This window comes from Balaenoptera ricei, chromosome 5 (assembly GCF_028023285.1).
Source record: "Balaenoptera ricei isolate mBalRic1 chromosome 5, mBalRic1.hap2, whole genome shotgun sequence".
Lineage (NCBI taxonomy): Eukaryota > Metazoa > Chordata > Mammalia > Artiodactyla > Balaenopteridae > Balaenoptera > Balaenoptera ricei.
The window spans coordinates 139,839,635-139,859,523 of record NC_082643.1 but is presented as its reverse complement, the minus strand read 5'-3'; the positions used below and the strand labels follow the sequence as shown (position 1 = coordinate 139,859,523).

Genomic DNA, 19,889 nt, shown 5'->3' with positions numbered 1-19,889 from the left:
CTGGGCGCTGCGGCTCCAAACCCTGAAAGCTCCTGTGAGACCACCCGCCTTCTTTAATTGGCTTCCATTAACACATGGACATATGTCACCCAGACATGGGTGCCCACGCCCTCCCCATCCGCACATCACGGTGCCGGGCCCCATCTGCCAGGGGAGCAGGGGCCGGGAGACAGACGGCCGTCCTGCCGCCTCCCTGGGGGTGAGCCCGGCAGCCCCTCCTTCCCCTCCAGTTTGAGCCTCATTCTGTACCTGCTGTCAGGAGCCCTGGAGGCTTGCCCTCTTCTGCTGTCAGAGAGACCAGGATGGAAGAAGAGCCTGGGGCCTCAGCCTCTCCCGCTGGCATGTGGTAGGAACCGGATTAATTCAGAAGCCCAACTTCAGGCTTGTCCATTGGAGGCCTGTCACATAAGGGGGCCGTGAAGGAAAGGATGATGGACCAGATTTCCATAAGGAGTGGAAACAGTTACGGAGACTGGTGGATTCAAACACAGATCATACTCTGTCTCCCTGTGATGCAGAGTCAGCATTAACAGCAGGAAAACCACTGCACTTGGGCAGTGGGCTGGGCCTCTCATTTCTAACTGGCATCCCTGTTTTCTAGCTTGTACCAGGCTTGCCTTAAAACACAGTTCTTCCCCCCCCCCCCCATTTAATGTATGCTTTATTGGTTGTAAATACTGGTACATATTGAATTTTTAAAATTACTGCACCATGATTTTTAAAATGAGTTTTTTCTTGTCCCTCTTATTGGGCCCGTCACAAGTGGACTAAGCACTTCAATTATGCTGTGTCCCTATCAGCAGAAGCCCCCTAAAATACAACTCTTATCTGTCCCCGAGTTTGCATTGCTCTAGTTGCTTCTGCAATGTTGGAATTGTTTCCAGGGTCTTGGATTTCAGGGTTTTCTTTTCGGAGTTTATTTCCCTGAATACCCAGATCAGAGGTGAAAAAACTTTTTCTATAAAGGGTCACATTGTAAATGTTTTGGGCTTTAGGTCACTGTTGCCATCACTTTACTGTGCTCTCCTAGCATGAAAGCAGCCTTAGACAATACATAAATGAAGGGGCGTGGATGTGCCCCAGTAAAACCATATTTACAGAAATAGGCTTCCGGCCAGATTGGGCAGTTTCCCCTCCACCCCCCAACTTAGATGGATGAGGCTAGGGATAAGCTTATGCACACATTGAACCCTGGTATCCAGTCATCTTAGATCTGGTTGAACCTGACCGTTTGGAGAACATCAGCCAGATGCAAGCACGTCTTTGGGGTTGTTATTCCTTATGGCGCTCTCTCCTCTCCTGCCTGCTTTGCTGGTGGTTTGGATTAGGGTTCTGTTGAGGCCTCCGGTGCTCACGGAGGTTGTGGCGGGAGGGTGAGTGATGCAGCAATGTTTCCGTTGTCTCTTTAAGGAGCGTTGCTGCTCTCCGCGTCTGCATTGGACACGCCCTTTCCTTGGTGCATCAGACTCAGTGTGGCTTAGGGCCTGGCTTCTCTAAGTGGGACCCGTGGACTGGGGGCTCCTGAGAAATGCAGGCTCTTAGGCCCCACCCCAGACCTGCTGAGTCAGCATCTGCATTTTCACCAGACCGCTCGGTGAGCTGTAGCCCATGAAAGTTTGAGAAGCACCAGTTTACAGTATTCCAGTCTTGAGGATGGAAAGGAAGCATTGGAAAAGACCCTTTTATCTTCAGCTTTTTAACATTGAAAGTGTAATCAACTGTAGAGCTGTGAAGGCAGTCTTGTGTCTTTTCAGACATCCTATAAGTGTCATAATTGACTGTTCTTTTCCTGACTGGAAAGGGATGTCACGGCCCACTAGTGGCGTGGTGTAAAAATTCTAGACTAGTTAAAGGTTTGAGGCTGCAGCGCTGCCCCGCCTCGCAGCATGACCGGGCAAATCCCTCCATCTCTCTGTGCCTGAGTGTCTCCCGCGTGGTACAAGATAGTTAGGACAGGCTGATGTGTAAAGCTCTTATTGGTTGCAAGTGTTCTATTTTATCTTTTACGGGCAGTGTGCTTTGATCCTTCTCCTGCCCCCGCCATCTCGGGGAGATTTGGAGATTTCCATTCCCCGTTCTCATATAGGCCCCCCTCCTCCCTTTCCCCTTTTGACTGATGCTCTGCAATTTCAGCGCAGCTGGCAGGGGTCAAGGGTGAGATCTAAGATGGGTTGTAACTGTAGAGCTTCAGAATTGCTGAGAGGAAAAGCCAGCATGCCGAGGGGTCGCCATTTCCGTTTGTCGTTATGACATAGTTCTGGGGAGTTACAGGCAGTTGAGGCTTGCTCGCTGGGAAGGTCTAAAGTCTTAGAGGTATTTTCAGCATCCAGGAAGCCTCTGCCTCGACTTCATCCACCAGATCCGAAGGTCTCGTTTCAGATGACTTAATTAGGGCGGGCTTTTTGATTCAAATAAAGTAGTGGCTGGAGAGATGCTATAATCCAGTTGGAAGTGTGATAGGAAATACCTATTGCCTCAGTTATGGGAAACATGATGTCTTACAGCTGGCAGCGCATCCTAATGGCCCTGGACCTCCCTCCCCTCTCCCCTCAGGGAGTGCAGAGCTCTGTGAGCAGCTTTCTCACCCTGGAACCTCTTGCCTCTCCTTCCTCCACAAAGCCCACTGTCCCAGTCGTCACCCTGGACATCTGCAGAGCCTTAGGTGTTCCGACTGGGCAGCTGGTGGCCGCAGCACAGGCTGGCAGGGCGATCTTTCATTCTGAGCAGAGAGGCCTCAGTGTCTTTTTAAATGATGCTTCTCCATTTAGAGGTGGTGCCAGGGCCCCTTTTGTGCCCGAGGGCTTGAATTAGCACCGTCCCCAGGGGGCTTTAGGGGCAGGGCGGTGTCATAGGAAGCGCACTGTCGAGCAACCAGACACGCACGCGTGTGCCATCAGCTGGGCTGGGGCCTGGAAGTCCCTGTTCCTCCCTGAGCTTCCAGGGCTACATCTGTGAACCCAGAGTTTTAGGTAAGGAGCCCTTGTCGTGTGGGGAGAATTCAGCCAGTAGGATGGCAGGCGCCTTAGCAAGTGCTTCAGCCCCTCGCTGCCTCTGTGTGAAATTGACCGCAGGAGGGATGCGTGATGGGGGCGTCGTGCAGGGCTGGGGGCTGGGAAGCGTCTCCTTCCCTGTACACCTTGCCTGGGTTTCGCTTCCTCGCCGGGTCTTTGGGGACCCAGGGGTGGCACGTGGCCTGTCTCCCTGCCTGGTGGAGGGGGACCGTGAACTCATGTAGCCAGACGTCTCCCCTCCCCCTGCCCAACGGAGAGGCTTGCACTACAGCAGGGTCTTGTCACCTCTGGAAGGAGATAGAACTGGTTGGGGTGAAATTTGTTGCTTCCTCCCAGCGGTGTGGGCTGCGTTCCTGCACCTCACCGGTGACACGAGCGTAAAGCCTGTTGTTTCAACGAGACCATGTTTATACGTTCAGCCTTCCTTTCCTTTCCCCTTTGTTTGTTTGTGTTCCTTCTTCTGATTAGAAGGAAAACTCATTCATGAATAAAGATACGCTGCAACTTTATGGTAATGAAGAGAACTCAGCTCATTAGAGCTTTCTGAGTTTTTCTTTTTTTTAAAAATTAATTAATTAATTTATTTATTTTTGGCTGTGCTGGGTCTTCGTTTCTGTGCGAGGGCTTTCTCTAGTTGTGGCGAGCGGGGGCCACTCTTCATCGCGGTGCGCGGGCCTCTCACTGTCGCGGCCTCTCTTGTTGCGGAGCACAGGCTCCAGACGCGCAGGCTCAGTAGTTGTGGCTCACGGGCCCAGTCGCTCCGCGGCATGTGGGATCTTCCCAGACCAGGGCTCGAACCCGTGTCCCCTGCACTGGCAGGCAGATTCCCAACCACTGCGCCACCAGGGAAGCCCTGAGTTTCTGCCTAAGATTAGGAACCCTGCTTTCTTCCTTGTAAACACAGAATTAGCTCTCCATGTACCAAGCCAGTCCAGTGCTCTTACTTCCTGTTTATTGCTGTTGTGTGGCCGAATCTTTTCTTAAAACTCCATTTACCTAGATTTTCTTAAAATTCCATTTATCCAGCATTATCAGATGAAATATGCAGAGTGTCTTCTGTTTAATTTTACTTCACCTTCACTAGTTAGGTTTTCTTTTCCCTCTGACTCTTAATTCCCACCTCTGATGCGCTTCCCTTCAGCCCAGAGTCCCCGTGCATGAAGACAGGAGCGTGTCCGTCACCCGCTCAGACCAAGGCAGCCACTGATCTGCTTTCTGTTAGTGCAGATTAGTTTTGCTGATTCTAGAATTTCTTAAAAATGGGATCATACAAGTATGCCTCTTGTGTGTCTGGCTTCTTTCTCTTAGATTCCTTTTTGAGATTCCTCTGAGTTATGCATTGGATGGTTTGTTTCTTTTTATTGCTAAGAAATATTCCATTGTATGAATACTTTGTAATTTGTTACCAGTATGTTTGTTACTGGCTCTTTAGGTTGTGTGCAGTTTTGGGCTATGATGAGTAAAGCTGCTGATGTTTTTGTGTGGACATGCGCAGTAATTTCTCCTGGGTAGATACCTGGCAGGGGAATTACTGGATCACATAGTAAACGTCTGTTTAACTTTACAAGAAACTGCCAACTTTCCTGAAGTTGTACCTCGTGGAGTCCCAGCAGGAGAGTGCGGATTCTGCTGCCCAGGCTTGATATGAGCAGTGCTTCCAATTCCCGCCATTCTGGTGGATATACAGGGGTACCTCGTGATTTCAATTTGCATCAACCTGATGATTAATGATGTTAGCATCTTCTTATGTGCGTATTGGCCATTTGTGCGTGAAATATATTTAGCTCCTTTGCCTTTTTTTGTGTGTGAAATATATTTAGCTCCTTTGCCTGATTCTTTAGGCAAAGAATTAGGTTATCTGTATACATTCTCAGAATTGCGAGTAGGTGTTGATATAGGTGCTCTGTCAGCCACGTGCATTGCAAATACGATTTCTCTCAGAAAGTCCAATTTATTAATTATTTTCTTTTATGTGAGTATTTTTGGTGTCCTGAGAAATCTTGGCCTACTCCAAAGTCATAAATAATTTCTCCTCTGTTTTCTGCTAGGCATTTGAAGTTTTACTTCTTATGTTTACGTCTCTGGTCCATTGGAGTTAATTTTTGCGTATGGTGTGATGCACGGGGTGAGTTCAGTTTTTCCCACGTTGGGATCCACTCCTTGAGCACTATTTCTTCCAAGACTGTCCTCTCCTGTGGAATTGGCCTCTTCGTCAGCAGTCATTTGGCCGTTTGTGTGGGGATTTCTTTCAGGACTTTGTTCTGTTCCGCTCATCTGTCCTGACGTCGAACCACACTGGTTGGTTATTGTAGGTTGTACTGAGCCTTGAAACTAGGTGATTTGGGTTCTCCAACATTGTTCTTTTTTCTCCCCCAGCGTTTGGCTATTCTAATTTGTTTCATTTTCATGTATTTTAGAATCAGCCGGTCAATGCACTTTTGCAAAAAAAAGCTGCTGGGATCTTGACTGGCATTGTGTTGAGTCTATAGATTAATTTGGGGGGAGAATCTCTCAAATCAATGACTATGGTATCTCTCCTTTTGTTTAGATCTTCACTATATTTTTTCAGCAGCGTTTCATGGTTGTCAGTTTATAGGCCTCTCACTTATTTTGTTAAAATTTATCCTTAAGTATTTCATGTATCTTAATGCTATTATTATAAGTGGTACTGGATTTACTTTTTCTTTCACTTTTCAGTTGTCCCTTGTTAGTGAGGAGTTTATTGTTTTATAGACAAATTGAAAAATAAGTAGACAGATGAGGGGCATTCCCTCTCCACTGAGTTGGTTTGGGAAGGCTTTGCAGAAGAGGTGGCATTTGGTTGCACCTACAGAAATCTCGGTTGGTAGACAAAGTGAGTGCCAGGGCGAGGGTGTTTCAGAAAAGTGCGCGCTAAGGTCAGGTGGGAACACGAGGAATGTTCTGAAAGTGAGTGGTAGCTGGATCAGGCCACACCAAAACATGAAAGGTGGAATATGGCAGGTGATGAGTTTCTAAGGACATCGGGGCCAGATTGACAAGGGGTTTACTGCTGGACAAGGTGAAAACTTTATTCAGCGGGTGCTTGGGAGCCCTTGTGTGTTTATGAGCCCAGGAAATAAGCCATTCTTTTTTTAAAATTTATTTATAAAAAATCATAGTAAATATATATAACAAAATTTACCATTTTAACCATCTTGAAATATATAGTTCAGTGGCGTTAAGTGTGTTCATGTTGTTGTGAGACCGTCACCACCATCCATCTCCAGGACTTTTCCATCTTACCCAAACTGAAACTCTGCACCCATTAAACAATAACTCCCCACTCCCCCTCCCCCAGCCCCCGGCATCCGCCATCCTACTTCCTGTCTCTAGGAGTTTGACTACTCTGGGGGCCTCATATAAGTGGAGTCATACAGTGTTTGTCCTTCTGTGACTGGCTTGTTAACTTAGCATGATGTCCTCAAGGTTCACCCCTGCTGGAACATGTGTCAGAAGTCCCTTCCTTTTTAAGGCTGAATCATATTTCATTGTCTGGATAAAACACATTTCATTTACTCATTCATCTACTGATGGACACTCGTGTCGCTTCTACCTTTTGGCTGTTTTGCATACAGAGCCGTTCTTAAAAGCAGAGGACCTCTGAGATGAAGTAGGGATTTGGAGCCAGAAACTCCAAATTTCACCTCCAAATTTCAATGTCTATTTCACCTAGTTTCAGGCATCATTTTCCCCAAAAACTCCAAATTTTTTTGACATAAAATTGTTGATGGGTGCTTTTTTCATGGTATCCATCGTAATTTCTGGCTGTTTTTATTTGCATACTGTTTGTCTCTCTGACGTGAATATAAGATCATGTTTGTTTTGCTTATCATTGTATACCCCACAATTATGACCTCAGGTATTTTTGCGAGTTTTTTTTAGTAAATATTTTAAATATCTTACAATAAATAGAGCATCAATTTGCATTTTTCTTTTCCATCCTCCTATTGCTGTCATTCTCCATATCCTTTTTTTAAAAAAATTAATTAATTAATTAATTTATTTATTTATGGCTGTGTTGGGTCTTCGTTTCTGTGCGAGGGCTTTCTCTAGTTGCGGCAAGCGGGGGCCACTCTTCATCGCGGTGCGCGGGCCTCTCACTATCGCGGCCTCTCTTGTGGAGCACAGGCTCCAGACGCGCAGGCTCAGTAATTGTGGCTCACGGGCCCAGTCGCTCCGCGGCATGTGGGATCTTCCCAGACCAGGGCTCGAACCCGTGTCCCCTGCATTGGCAGGCAGATTCTCAACCACTGCGCCACCAGGGAAACCCCCCCCCCCTTTTTTTTTTAACATCTTTATTGGAGTATAATTGCTTTACAGTGGTGTGTTAGGTTCTGCTTTATAACAAAATGAATCAGCTCTACATATACATATATCCCCATATCTCCACATCCTTCTGACTGAGTGTGCCTCTTCCTTCTCCAGCCTCTCGCTACCCCAGTTCATCCTTAGTGCCGCTGCCAGCATACATCATCTTTTCAGAGATAGAGCTCCATCAGTGGCCCTTTTCCTGACAACCCGTGACTCTGTCTTTCATAGGATAATGGTTCTGTGAGTCCAAATGTTTATCTCCTGCTCTAGATGGTGAACCCTTGGATGTCAGAGACTTGCCTTCGAAGACATTGAGAACAGTGTCTTAAACAAGCTCACGTTTCACAACTTGTTACTAAATTAAATTGAACTGATGTAAGTGGAATGAAAATATATGCTCTTGATATCTTATTTAAAACTATTGTCAGCAACCAGCTTGGTTTTTGTCAAGTCTTCTTTTTAGTTATTTATTTATTAACATCTTTATTGGAGTATAATTGCTTTACAGTGGTATGTTAGTTTCTGTGTCAAGTCTTCTTATACCAGCCTAGGAACCAGGCTTCATGAATCAGGAAATCCGGTTCCTGTGGTGTTGTCAGGTTACACAGATTATTATGATTAATAAAAAACGTGTCCAGGTCCAGGTTTTGTCTTTTACTTTCTACAAAACAATAGCACGATATTTCTATTAGGGCTTGCATCATCCATCCCTGTATTAGTCTGACCTTTGAGAATCATGATAATTTCCGGAAAGAATTTGTTCTGTGGATTTTTATACCAGTGCCTTTGGGGACTTCTTGTTGGCTGTGTATAATCCAGAAGGGAAAAGAGTCTCAGGACTCAGAATGTACATGTACGCACCTACCTTTTTAGAGACACAGACTTTCCTTTAGGATATTGATAAAGCTTTTAAAGATTCAGAGTCAGTGCTGAAACCGAGCTGTGTTTGTCCTAAGTCCTGTTCAGAAACCTGACAAGTAGAGAAGAGACCTTATTTACTTTCTCTTTTCAGATTCAAATTAAACTAGCCTTGATTGAATGTCCCTGAACCCAGAGGCTTTTATTCACAGTGGCTTCTGGATTCTCCGCCGCAGTCTTGCTGACACAGAACTGTGATTATGCCCAAGTTACAGACAAGGGCCCCAGGAGTCAAAGAAGCTTAGTGGTTTGTGCTCAAAGTCATCTGGTCACTCAAACGGCGGTCATCTAGAGTTTGAAGGAATTTTAGATGCAGTCTAGCCGAGGGAAACTTTCCAGCCAGACAGCATCTACAGCTGTGCAGCTTTTCTGAGATTTCTCAGATCAACTTGTAGGCAGCCCATTTGGATTATCTGCGGAGGCCGTGGAAATGTTTGGAAGAGTCTGCATGAAGAGTCTTAACTGCAGCCCTATAAGGGAAAATACGCAAGTGCTTTGCCTGAGTGTTGACCACTTGGCTCAGCCGCAGCCGTCCTGCCCCTAAGCCTCTTCCGAGTGCTCTCCTGCGGTGTCTCTGCACCTTAGCAGCACAGGGCCCTGACCAGGTGCTGGTCAAACTGAGACCGTGAACTCGTCAGAACCATTCTTTTACCGCTTTTGATGTGCACGCTCTAAGAATATCCCAGGAGACGCAGTTACTAACTGTGAGAGGGCGATCCATGGCATTTTTCTCTGCAACTTTCTCCCCAAAGCAACTCTCAGGAACTTTGTCTATTATGGAGATCCAGAAACAAGCAAGTGAATTAATTCACCAAACGCATACTGAGTGTCTCCTGTGTTCGAGCTTCCGTGTCAGGCAGTGTGCGCAGCGTTCTAGGTACAGAGAGAAGTCAAACGTGGTCCCCGACTTCAGCCTGCCTCGTGACGGGTGCAGGGAGGGACAGATTAACCCCTCGTTACAGCATGAGGTGAGGACGGCGATGCAGGTGGCCTAGAGTCTCCAAGGGTAACTAGGTAAGAGGTCGCTGGTAAAAGACGTGTGTGGGGTGTGTTGGGGACGAGACAGGGTTAAGGCACAGCGCAGAGAGCCGCAGTGCGAGCCGAGGTCCAGGGCAAAAGCAAGCCTGGTGTGTGTGGGAAACTGAGTCGTTCAGAAGAGCTGCGGGTGGGAGGTGGAAAGAGGGGTCTGGAAAAATAAGCAAGGGCGAGTTAAGATTCTGCCACAAGGTCAGGAGAAGTCACTGAAAAGAAGAATGAATGTAGGAGTCAGGGCAATTTTCTGAGGCGCCTCCAGCGTAGCCCAGTGGTCCTCAGTGAGAGGGATGAGATGGGATTTTATGAAACCAGTTCTCCAGGGTCCTGACCCTGGACCCAGCCTCTGGAGACAGTCAGCTTAAAGGGCAAGTGCATGGTAGGCCAGGGATTTTTCCATTGGCCCCAGGAGTTTATGGGATGCACTGTCTGTGTGAGTTCTGTGCAGGGCGGGTGGAGGAGACGCCGTCCGTAATTCGGTCCTTATTCTAGGTGCTCAGTCTTTTATTTTCTTATAGTCTCATCAGTCAGTCTTGTCTTTTACATCTGAGTTTGAGTCAGAGTTAGAAAATCTTTTCCCATACCAAGGTTGCAAAGGAGTTCACCTACTCTTTTTTCTAGGACTGGAATGGTTTCATTTACATGCTCAGGTATCTTTGATGTTTTTTTCTGGTGTAAGATGTACTTAATTTTATCTTTTTCTTTTTTTCCCCCCCAGATGGCTACCAGTTGTCCGGACCCCAATCATCAAGAGGTCCATCTTTTCCCCACTGATTTGAGATACTAGCTTTATCATAGGCTATATTTCTATATGTATTTGGGTCTATATCTGGGCTTTCTATTCTATACTATTAATCTTACTGGGAATTTATGTATTAATATAACACCATTTAAATGATAGAACCTTTATATTATGTTTTAATAGAGGATATGGCTGGATCCTTTTCATTGTTCTTAGGCATCCCTTATATTTCCCTATGAACCTTTTAGAATCAGTTCGTCTAGTTCGAGACACAAAGCAAAACAAAATTTGTTATATATTTATTGGACTTGCATTAGATTTAGCTGTTACCTCGGAAAGAGTGACATCTTTTGGATGTTAAGTTGTTCTGTTCAAAGGCAAGGGGTACTTTCCGTTTGTTCAGGTTTCCTTCTTTGTCTTTCAGGAGTGTTTTAAAATTTTTCTTCTGTAAGTTTTACATGTTTCTTGCTAAATTATTTTAAGTATTTCACTTTCTTAATTGCTTTTTTAAATGGAATTTTCTCTTCCATTTATACCTTCTGTTTATTGTTTGGTATAAAAATCACGTGCAAAAGCAATAGTTTTTATATATCCTACTTTATTAACATTTTTTTTGTAGTAGTTTTATCATTGATTCTCTTGGGTTTTCTAGGTATACTTTCACATCAGCTGCACATAGAGATAATTTTATTCTTTTCTATTCTGAAGTTTCTAATTGCATTGGCTAATACTTCCAGTGCAGTGTTAGAAGTGGTGGGGAAATGGGCTTCCCTGACTTGTTTGCGACCTTACTGGGAATGCCCGCAGTGTTCCCTCATTAAGTAAGATGCAGTTTTTGTTTTATGTTAATGTCTTAGTCTGTTTGGGCTGCTGTAACAAAATACCACAGACAGGGTGGCTTATAGACAACAGAAGTGCATTTCTCACGGTTCTGGAGGCTGGATGTCCAAGGTCAGGGTGCCAGCGTGGTCCAAGTTCTGTTGAAGGCCCTCTTCTAGGTTGCAGACGACTGTCTTTTCGTTGTGTCCTCACATGGTAGAAGGGGTGAGAGCGCTTTCTTGGGCCTCTTTTGTAAGGACACTGATCCTGGTCATGGGGGCTGCACCCTCATGACCTGGTCACCTCGCAAAGGCCCCCCCTCCTGACGTCATCACACTGGGGGTTGGGATTCAACAGAATGGCAGAGGGGATGCAAGCACTCAGCCTATAACAGTTAGTGCATGTATTTCATCAAACTAAAGTACATATCAGTTCCCATTGTGTTGACTTAAACAAATCAGGAATGGGTACTGAATTTTCTTGAAGGCTTTTTCATCATCTGGGGATGATGAGAATCATATGATCTTCCTGTTAGATCTATTAATATGGTGAATGTATATTAGTAGATCTTATAATGTGGACTCATCCTTGCATTCCTGGAATGAATTTCATTTGGTCATGTGTGCTATTAAGGTATTGTGTTGGTTTCTGTTTGCTAATATTTTATTTAGGAGTTTTGCATTGACATAAGTAAGATTGGTCTTTGGTTTTCTTTTTTGTGCTATCTCTACTAGGTTTAGGCATCATTTTTATACCTACTCCTAAAAAAGAAAGAATTGGAAAATTGTTTATCTGTTTCCATCTTCTGGAACAATTTATGTATTTTTTTTTTAATTAATTAATTTTTGGGTGTGTTGGGTCTTCGTTTCTGTGAGAGGGCTTTCTCTAGTTGTGGCGAGCGGGGGCCACTCTTCATCGCGGTGCGCGGGCCTCTCACTATCGTGGCCTCTCTTGTTGCGGAGAACAAGCTCCAGACGCGCAGGCTCAGTAGTTGTGGCTCACGGGCCTAGTTGCTCCGCGGCATGTGGGATCCTCCCAGACCAGGGCTCGAACCCGTGTCCCCTGCATTAGCAGGCAGATTCTCAACCACTGCGCCACCAGGGAAGCCCACAATTTATGTATTGATAGTAGTCTTGATGTTTAAGGTTTGGTACAATTCCCCTGTAAAACCATCTGGGTCTGGTACTTTTTTTGTGAGGACAATTCTTTGATAACTTTCTTTGCTTTCTCTGTGTAAGCTTTCTGTAATTTGGTAAATAGAGTTTGGTAAATTACATTCTTTTCTGTGAAATTGTCTATTTCACCTAGTTTCAAATGTATTTGCGTAGAGTTGTACAGAATAGTCTTTCATGGCTTTTCTTAAGGCAGAGGTAGATATTTAAGGACTTCCTAGTTTTAGAAGACAAGAAGTCATGGGTCATGTCTACTTGCTGTGTTTGTGGATCCCAAGGCTTAAAGTTCTAATAAGATGAGCATATGCTATAATAATGGTAATAGCTACCATTTGTGAAATGCTTGCCTCTGTATGGATATCAGCTCATTTTAGCCTCATTACAATCCTGAGATACCTAATAATCATCTCATTTTAAGGATGACATAATTTGGGGGAGTTACCCATTTTTCCAAAACAGAAATAGACTCACAGACAGAGAAAACAAACTTATGGTTACCAAAGGGGAAAAGGAGGGGGGAGGGATAAATTAGTAGTTTGGGGATTAAAAGGTATACACTACTATATATAAAATAGATAATCAACAAGGACCTACTGTATAGCACAGGGAACTATATATAATCTACATTTCAATAAAAATTTTTTTTAAATGGCCATAGCCACTCACCAGGCCAGCGTTATCTCAGCGTAATTCATGGAGTGATTATCATGAAGTAGTCAAAGCAGGGCCTTTGGAGTCAGAACTGCATTCAGATTCGTTCTGTTACGTTCCAGCCCTGTGCCTGTGAGCATATTATTACCTGGAGAGGCTCAGCCACTTATTTGCTTAGCAACCTTAGGTAACCTCTCTGAGCCTCAGTTTCTTCACCTGTAAAATGGGGATAAGACCAGTTTCTACCTCCTGAGGTCTACCTCATGAAGTCATACGTGTAAAGGGACTAGAAGTGTCCCATGCCTGTGATTGCCATGTAAACATTTGCTTAAAGAAAAGTAAACAAACGGGCCGTGGCTTCTAATTCCCCCGTGTAGGGGGCCCATCACGTCTTTGCAGCATTATTGTGAGAATTAAATAAAGTGTCATGTGTAGATGCCTAGGACAATGCCTTTCACACAACAGGTTCTCAGAAAATATTAGTTCTCTTACTTTATTAATTTGCTCATCAAAAATCCTTGCATGCTTTCTACGTGGCTTGTACCGCTAGGCTGCTATAAGGTACTTGGAGACAAGCAAAGCATAAAGTCTACTCTTAACCAGCTGATGAGCTATATTGAGAAAAAAAAAAAAACAAACCTTAAGGTCACTCAGTACCCGGTTATCAGTACAGCTGGTAAGAGACAAAAGAATTCAGTAACTGGGGAGGATTTTATTTGGGAGGAGCTTGTGGAGGATGTTGAATTAGAGGAGGCTAGGAGAGAGGGGATGTGAGTTTAGGTGTTTGAAGGGCCTGTTGAGGGTAAAATGTGGTTTGTTTAGTCCATGCAGGTCCTAGGAAGGAGGAACTTTTCTAACAACTGCATCTCTCTGATTTGGGGATGTTTTGCTTTCTGAGGTGCAAAGAGCTTTGCTTTGACAATCTTTTGGGTGCAGTTTCAGGTGAAAAGAAAACCACACAGTAGCTTAATAAACAATGAAGTGAAAATTCATTAGAAGGATGCAGATACCTCGGGGAATTCAGTGCAGCCCAGGTTCACAGGTAACCGAGACAAGTCCAGGAAGGTCTCAGGAACCCATCCAGTGCCCTGTCTGTGCGGCACTTCCTCTCTCTTGCCTCTGAGCATCTGAGGGTGTTAACTTCATTCTTTCTTCCTCTATTAATGACTTTCACCCACTGGCACATACATGGCGAAACATGGCAGCTCCGTAGCTCCTGAGTTTACTGGTCTTCAGTTCAAGAGATCGCAACTGACTACGAGTTCCTGTCCCAGGCAATATATACAGGAAGGAGACTCTGATGGACCAGTTTGGGTTAAGGTGGTCCAATTATGACCTGGGAGCAGGAGGTGGCCTGCAGGGCCCGGTGGTATAGATGTAGCTGGCGGGAGTCCAGCTTGTAGCTGAGGGCATTGCTCTCTGAGGACCATGGGCCGGGCAGGAACCTGACTGTGGTTATGATAAACTCCCAGCCCAGAGGGGCCTGCATAAAATCCCCGATGGGAGCTCTGTAAGGGAGGCTCAGGTTGAAGACGAGATAGGACAGGTGCATGCAGTCTTTGGTCCTCTTCAGATATTTTGATGCTGCTAGGTGAAACCCAAGTGAAATCCTGCAGGATAAATATGATTTGGCTACACGCAAGCGAAGCATTTTTGATAAGAGTATACGAATGGGGATGGAGAATGGGTTCTGGAAGTTTAACATAGACCCATAGCATTTTTAACGTTTTTGCTTATAGCTTTTAGCAGCCCTTCCATTTTTGGACAAGGTTGATTTTGTTTTTATTGTGGTAAAATATACATAAAATTTACCATTTTAAACCTTTTTGAGTACACAGTTCAGTGTCATTAAGTACATTCACATCACCACCATCCGTCTCCAGAACTTTTATCGTCCCCAACTGCAACTCTGTCCCTGACAAACACTCACTCCCCATTCCCCGCCCTGCCCCAGCACCTGGCACCTACCATTCTGCTTTCTCTATGGGTTTGATGACTCTAGGGACCTCATAGAAGTGGAAGCATACAGTATTTGTCCTTTTGTGTCCGGCTTATTTCACTCAGCATAATGCCCTCAAGGTTCATCCATGGTGTGGCATGTGTCAGGATTTTCTTCCTTTTTTAAGACGGAATAATATATCACTGTATGGATGGAGCACATTTTATTTATCCATTCATCCTTCAGTGGACATTTGGGTTGTTTCCACGTTTTGGCTATTATGAATAATACTAGCAGCCCATCATTTTTAAAGTATAGATGAGATCGTTTTCTACTTAGAATCATCAGGAAGTTGTTCTCCTGATGAAAAAGACCTTAAAGACTAACTTAATCCAGCCCCTTCATTTCATAGAGGGGAAATTAGGAAATTGCCCAATTAGGAAAAGTGAACAGCCTCGGACACACCTCGCCTACTCTGAACTCATTTGCCATTTCTCTGCCCACTTGTCTAAGATTATGAGAGCTTTGATAGTTATAAAAGGGTGGCCTCAGTTAGGATCTTGTATTCTGGAGTGTGTTGTAGACTTGTGGAATTGTAAATTTGGGAAGAATTCCATAGACCAGTGGTTCTTGAACTTTTCTGCTTAGGACTTTCTGGTCTCAAAATATATATTGAGGACCCCCAAAGAGCTTTTATTTATGTGGTTATATCTGTAGATAGTTATCATGTTAGAATTTAAACCTGTCAGATTTTTAAGATATTTATTAATATATGTATGAAAAATAACTGCATTACGAGATAATTTGTGAAAGAGTGGCATTGTTTATATTTCTACAAGTATCTTCAGTATCTGGCTTAACAGAAGAAAGCTGGATTCTCATATCTATTTCTGCATTCTATTGTGATGAACCGTTGTTTTGGTGGAAGTACATAAAGACGGATCTGGCCTCACAAAGATATGTACTTGGAAAAGAGAAGAGTATTTTAGTGCCTTTTCAGAAAATTGTGGATATTCTTTGATACTACACCAAAACTCAACAAGTGGTAGTTTCTTAAGGTTAGTTGCAATGTGGAATCTGGCGCTGTATCAAAGAACACTTCATTTTCTGTTACATGAAGATATTTCAGCTTATTTTACACATTAGATGGATCTTTACCCACGTGTGCTTTTATGACATCATGGTTTCCTGAGTTGTGTAGAGCTTCCAAATGTCAACACACTGCTTTATGCACCAGGAGATCATGTACCTCAATGTCATTCCTGATCTCATTAGAAAAGTCTCTGTTGAGAAGCTGTCATGCTCCTAGTGGTGGATACACATGTTCAAAACTCTGTTTTCCCATGGAAGCTCAAATTGTATCATTGGCAACAAATGGTGTCATTGTTTACCTGGACGTGATAAGCTTACTTTGTTCGTTTTTGAGAAAATGTTGGTCACATACTCAAGTCTGAATAATCGCGGTTTGTCTATCATTTCTTCTTTGGTGCTGCATGAAAAAAGTGGCTTCGTGTAACTCACAGCTCAGACAGTTGTACACGTGCTTCTTCTCTAGACGACCATGGTACTTGAGTCTGCAAGAGAAGTGCTTCATGCGTACTTCCCACCTCACCACACAGCACGTGATAAAGGTGTATCCTCCAGGGTTGAGATCTAATGAAAACAGTGATTTTTACTGCTTCATCAAAGACACTCTTAAGTGAAAGTAGCATTTTAAAATTTTTATTTATTTACTTATTTTTACTGCTAGTGTGTAAGTGAAGGATACAGTATAGTATAGTTTGTTGTCACTGCTTTGATTTGCACTAAGATGCCAGAAGTTTAACCACCCCTTCATTTACACCATTAGCTCAGGAAAAAGTGAATAATGTCATATATTATGAAAATAGTTTGACCTCGCGGACGCCCTGAAAGGGTGTTGGCATCACTCAGAGGTTCACATCATGGGGTAAAAATTGCTGACATCAGCCCCATAGTGCGGTCTTGTGGGTGTCAGAGGGGAAGTCTGCTGTAATCCCAGAAAGAAAAGACATGATGGAAGTCAGGACCTGAACTTATATCGAGGTCCTCCCCGGCACCCAGCATCATTGTTGTAACTGTAAAGCGCTCACAGTCTTCCTGGGGAGGGAGCCAGACCTGCAGAAGCACAGAGTTGGGTGTTGAGTTCCCATGTCCTAGTGGTTATCTGAAGACTATTTGGCATTTTAAACTCCCGTCTCCTTCTTGACACTGAAATTTAATATCATCCAGTTGACAGCAGATGATGCTGTCAGGCTCTTGGGTCGTGACTCCATCTGTTGGCAGCGTGGCTTTGGGGCTTCTCCCAGCCGAACACCTCTGCCTCAAAGCAGAAGTGATGGAGGAGCACATTTGTCTAGAAGATGATACGTGAATCTTTTAGACGCCCTGGTTTCAGCTAACTTGCGTTTCCTGTTGGAAAACAATATTCGGCCATCAAGCTAAAAACGAAATGCTTTGAGTAAAATTTAGCATTCGTGTTTTGACATTTGCAAGTTGGTGCGTCTCATAGTACCTTTCCTCTCTCCTTTGTTTTCAGCAATGGAAGAGTTAATCGTTGAACTTCGTCTCTTTCTTGAACTCCTGGACCATGAATATCTAACCTCAACTGTCAGGGAGAAAAAGGCAGTTATCACAGACATCCTGCTGAGGATACAGTCATCCAAAGGTACGTCTCATTCAAACTGTTAGTCTTTCTTTTTCCGGGCTCTTTTTGCCTCTAAGCCATCTTTAATTCTCATCTTTCCAAAACACAGTCATGAATGCATGTATTCATTCATCAAGCTGTCATCGAAGGCCTTACTACGTGCCAGGTACTGTGTTAGTCTCTGGGTTTAGAAAGATAAAGCCTTTAAGGAGTTAGGCTTAAAGTAGGTGTGTTGGGCGGGTCCCTAAGGGCACCCCAGCACTGGGAGGTTCGCTAGCGGGACTCAGCATGGAGCTGTACTTTCTCATGCCTGGGATTCATCACAGAGGTAGTAAGGATACACAGACAGATTATAAGGGGAAAAGACTCAGGCCAAGTCTGGAGGGGCCATGCACAGGCTCCTATGCTCCTCCTCCCACGAGGCTCATACAGATCCCACTCTTTCCTCAGCAACAAAAATGCAGCAGCCTGCGTGCAACGTTGCTGTTCAGGGAAGCTCGCTGGAGACTCAGTGCCCAAGGACTTTACTGGGGGCGGGTCACATAGGCACCCTCCGCCTGGCACGTACCAAAATCCCAGACTCTCAGCAAAGCCGGTTTATTAGTCAGTGTTCCCCAGAGAAAGAGAGCCGATAGGATAGAGGGATAGAGATAGAGATAAAGAGGAGATTTGTTGTAGGGATTGGCTTCTGTGATTACAGAGGCTCAGAAGTCCCACAGTCTGCCCTCTGCAAACTTGAGACTGAGGAAAGCCAGTTCTGTAATTCAGTTCGAGTCCAAAGGCCTGAGCGTCAGGGGGGGCTGATGGTGGAAGTCCTGGTCAGAGAACTAAGAACGCCAGCGTCCGAGGGCAGGAGAAGATGGGCGACTTGGCTCAAGCAGAGGGAGTGCACCCGCCCTTCCTCGGCCTGTTTGTTCTGTTCAGGTCCTCAACAGATTGGATGATGCCCACCCACCCTGGGGAGGACCATCCCCTTTTGAGTTCGGCAACGCAAATGCTAATCTCTTCCAGAAACATTCTCACAGATACACCCAGAGATAACGTTCTACCAGCTGTCTGAGCATCCCTGAGCCCGGTCAGGTTGGCACACAGAATTCGCCATCACAGCAGGTGTTTGGCATGAGATCATGTTGTCTGCCCAAACAGTCTAGGCACAGTAGACCAACCTCATCGATTAGGGCATGGTGGGAACACTTCTGAAAGCCACATTCCCAGATGCCAACCCTTGTAAAGACAGCAGCCTCAGGCCTGCTGTGTTAACTCTTTTGTGCACAGTGGGTAAGACAGAATAGCAGGGAGAGGGCATCAGTGTTAAGAGAACACCCAAGAGGAGGGTCCAAACCAGTTTAGTGAGAGAGAGAGCGTGGGGGAGGGGCTGGGGCCAGTCCTCGGAGGATATGGTGTTAGGATCCTGACGGCTGGGTAGGAGATACCTGGAGGAGATGTAGAGGTTTATTGTAAACAGTTTCACCGAGATATAATTCACATACCGTGCACTTTACCCATTTGAATGTACAATTCGTTGATTTTTAGCGTACGAAGCCATGATTTGACACAGTTAGATTTGCATTCCAGAAAGCTCACCTTGTCAGTCTGGGCAGTGGGTTCAAAGATCTGGCTGCAGATTGAACGAGAGCTACGTGAGGCCCCAGGTGGATGGTGGGACCAATCCCTGAGGTAGGAGTGTAGGATGAAGACCATGTTTGAGGGGCAGTAGGATAGAGAGAACCAGTAGGATAGATAGAGACAGTGACAGAGATAGAGATAAAGATAAAGACGGAGATGAAAGTCCACTTTGAAATGATGTTGCTGCTTCCCTGCCTGGACCCTTTCAGTATCTTCCGTTGCCCGTGGATGAACCCCAGGCCCCTTATGACGTGTGGTCACACCTGTCTACTATACAGTCAAAGGGGCTTTGATTTCTGTCTCTGCCCATTACCCAGTCTGTGGCCTCGAGCACGTTACTTAATCCCTAGATGCTTCAGCTTGCTCACCTGTAAGAAGGGCGGACAGTAGCACCTACCTCGGAGGGATGTTGTACGGATTGACGAGATCATATAAAACATTTCCAAGCAGTGCCTGATGCACGGCAGACGCTCAGCAACTATTGACTGTTATTTCCTACTGTTGCTTTTACTAGTAGAAGTAGTATTTCTTTCGACCTCATCTCCTCTGCGTACACCTGTTTCCCAGTCACTTCAGACTAACGGTCTGAACACACTGCAGTTTGGGCCTCCTGCCTCTGGCATTGCTGTTTGCTTTCCCTTGATTTCCCTTCCTCTCTTGCTCTGCCCAATCAGTTTCAGCCCCTTCTCTCTCCATGCTTTGTTCTGGATGTTATTTTCCAATTCACTGATTTTTCTCTTCAGCTCTTTAATTTGCTTGAAACTCAGCCACTGATTGTTTGATGGTAGAATTTCCATTTGTTCTTTTTCTTTCTTTCTTTTCTTTTTTTATTGTTTCCAGGCCTCTGCCAAAATTCCGGTCTTGTTGTCGCTTCCGCAGGTCAGGGTCTTTGTCTTTTCCCAGCCTGCAGCGTCGTGCTTGACCCATCATAGGTGATCATTGTTGAGCGGTTATTTTTCTAGATCTAGAAAGGTGAGTCCTT

At 44.9% G+C, this 19,889-nt stretch overlaps 1 protein-coding gene across 2 annotated transcripts in view; it reads left to right on the top strand.

Moving 5' to 3' along the window:
* AFAP1 (actin filament associated protein 1) overlaps positions 1-19,889 on the top strand; it is a 150,858-nt gene that overhangs the window by 40,858 nt on the left and 90,111 nt on the right. For both annotated transcript variants that reach the window (XM_059923657.1, XM_059923658.1), the window contains exon 2: positions 17,174-17,302. In XM_059923657.1, coding sequence (XP_059779640.1) covers positions 17,176-17,302 — 127 coding nt within the window. In that variant the 5' untranslated portion in view covers positions 17,174-17,175. The remainder of the gene's footprint in view (positions 1-17,173; positions 17,303-19,889) is intronic.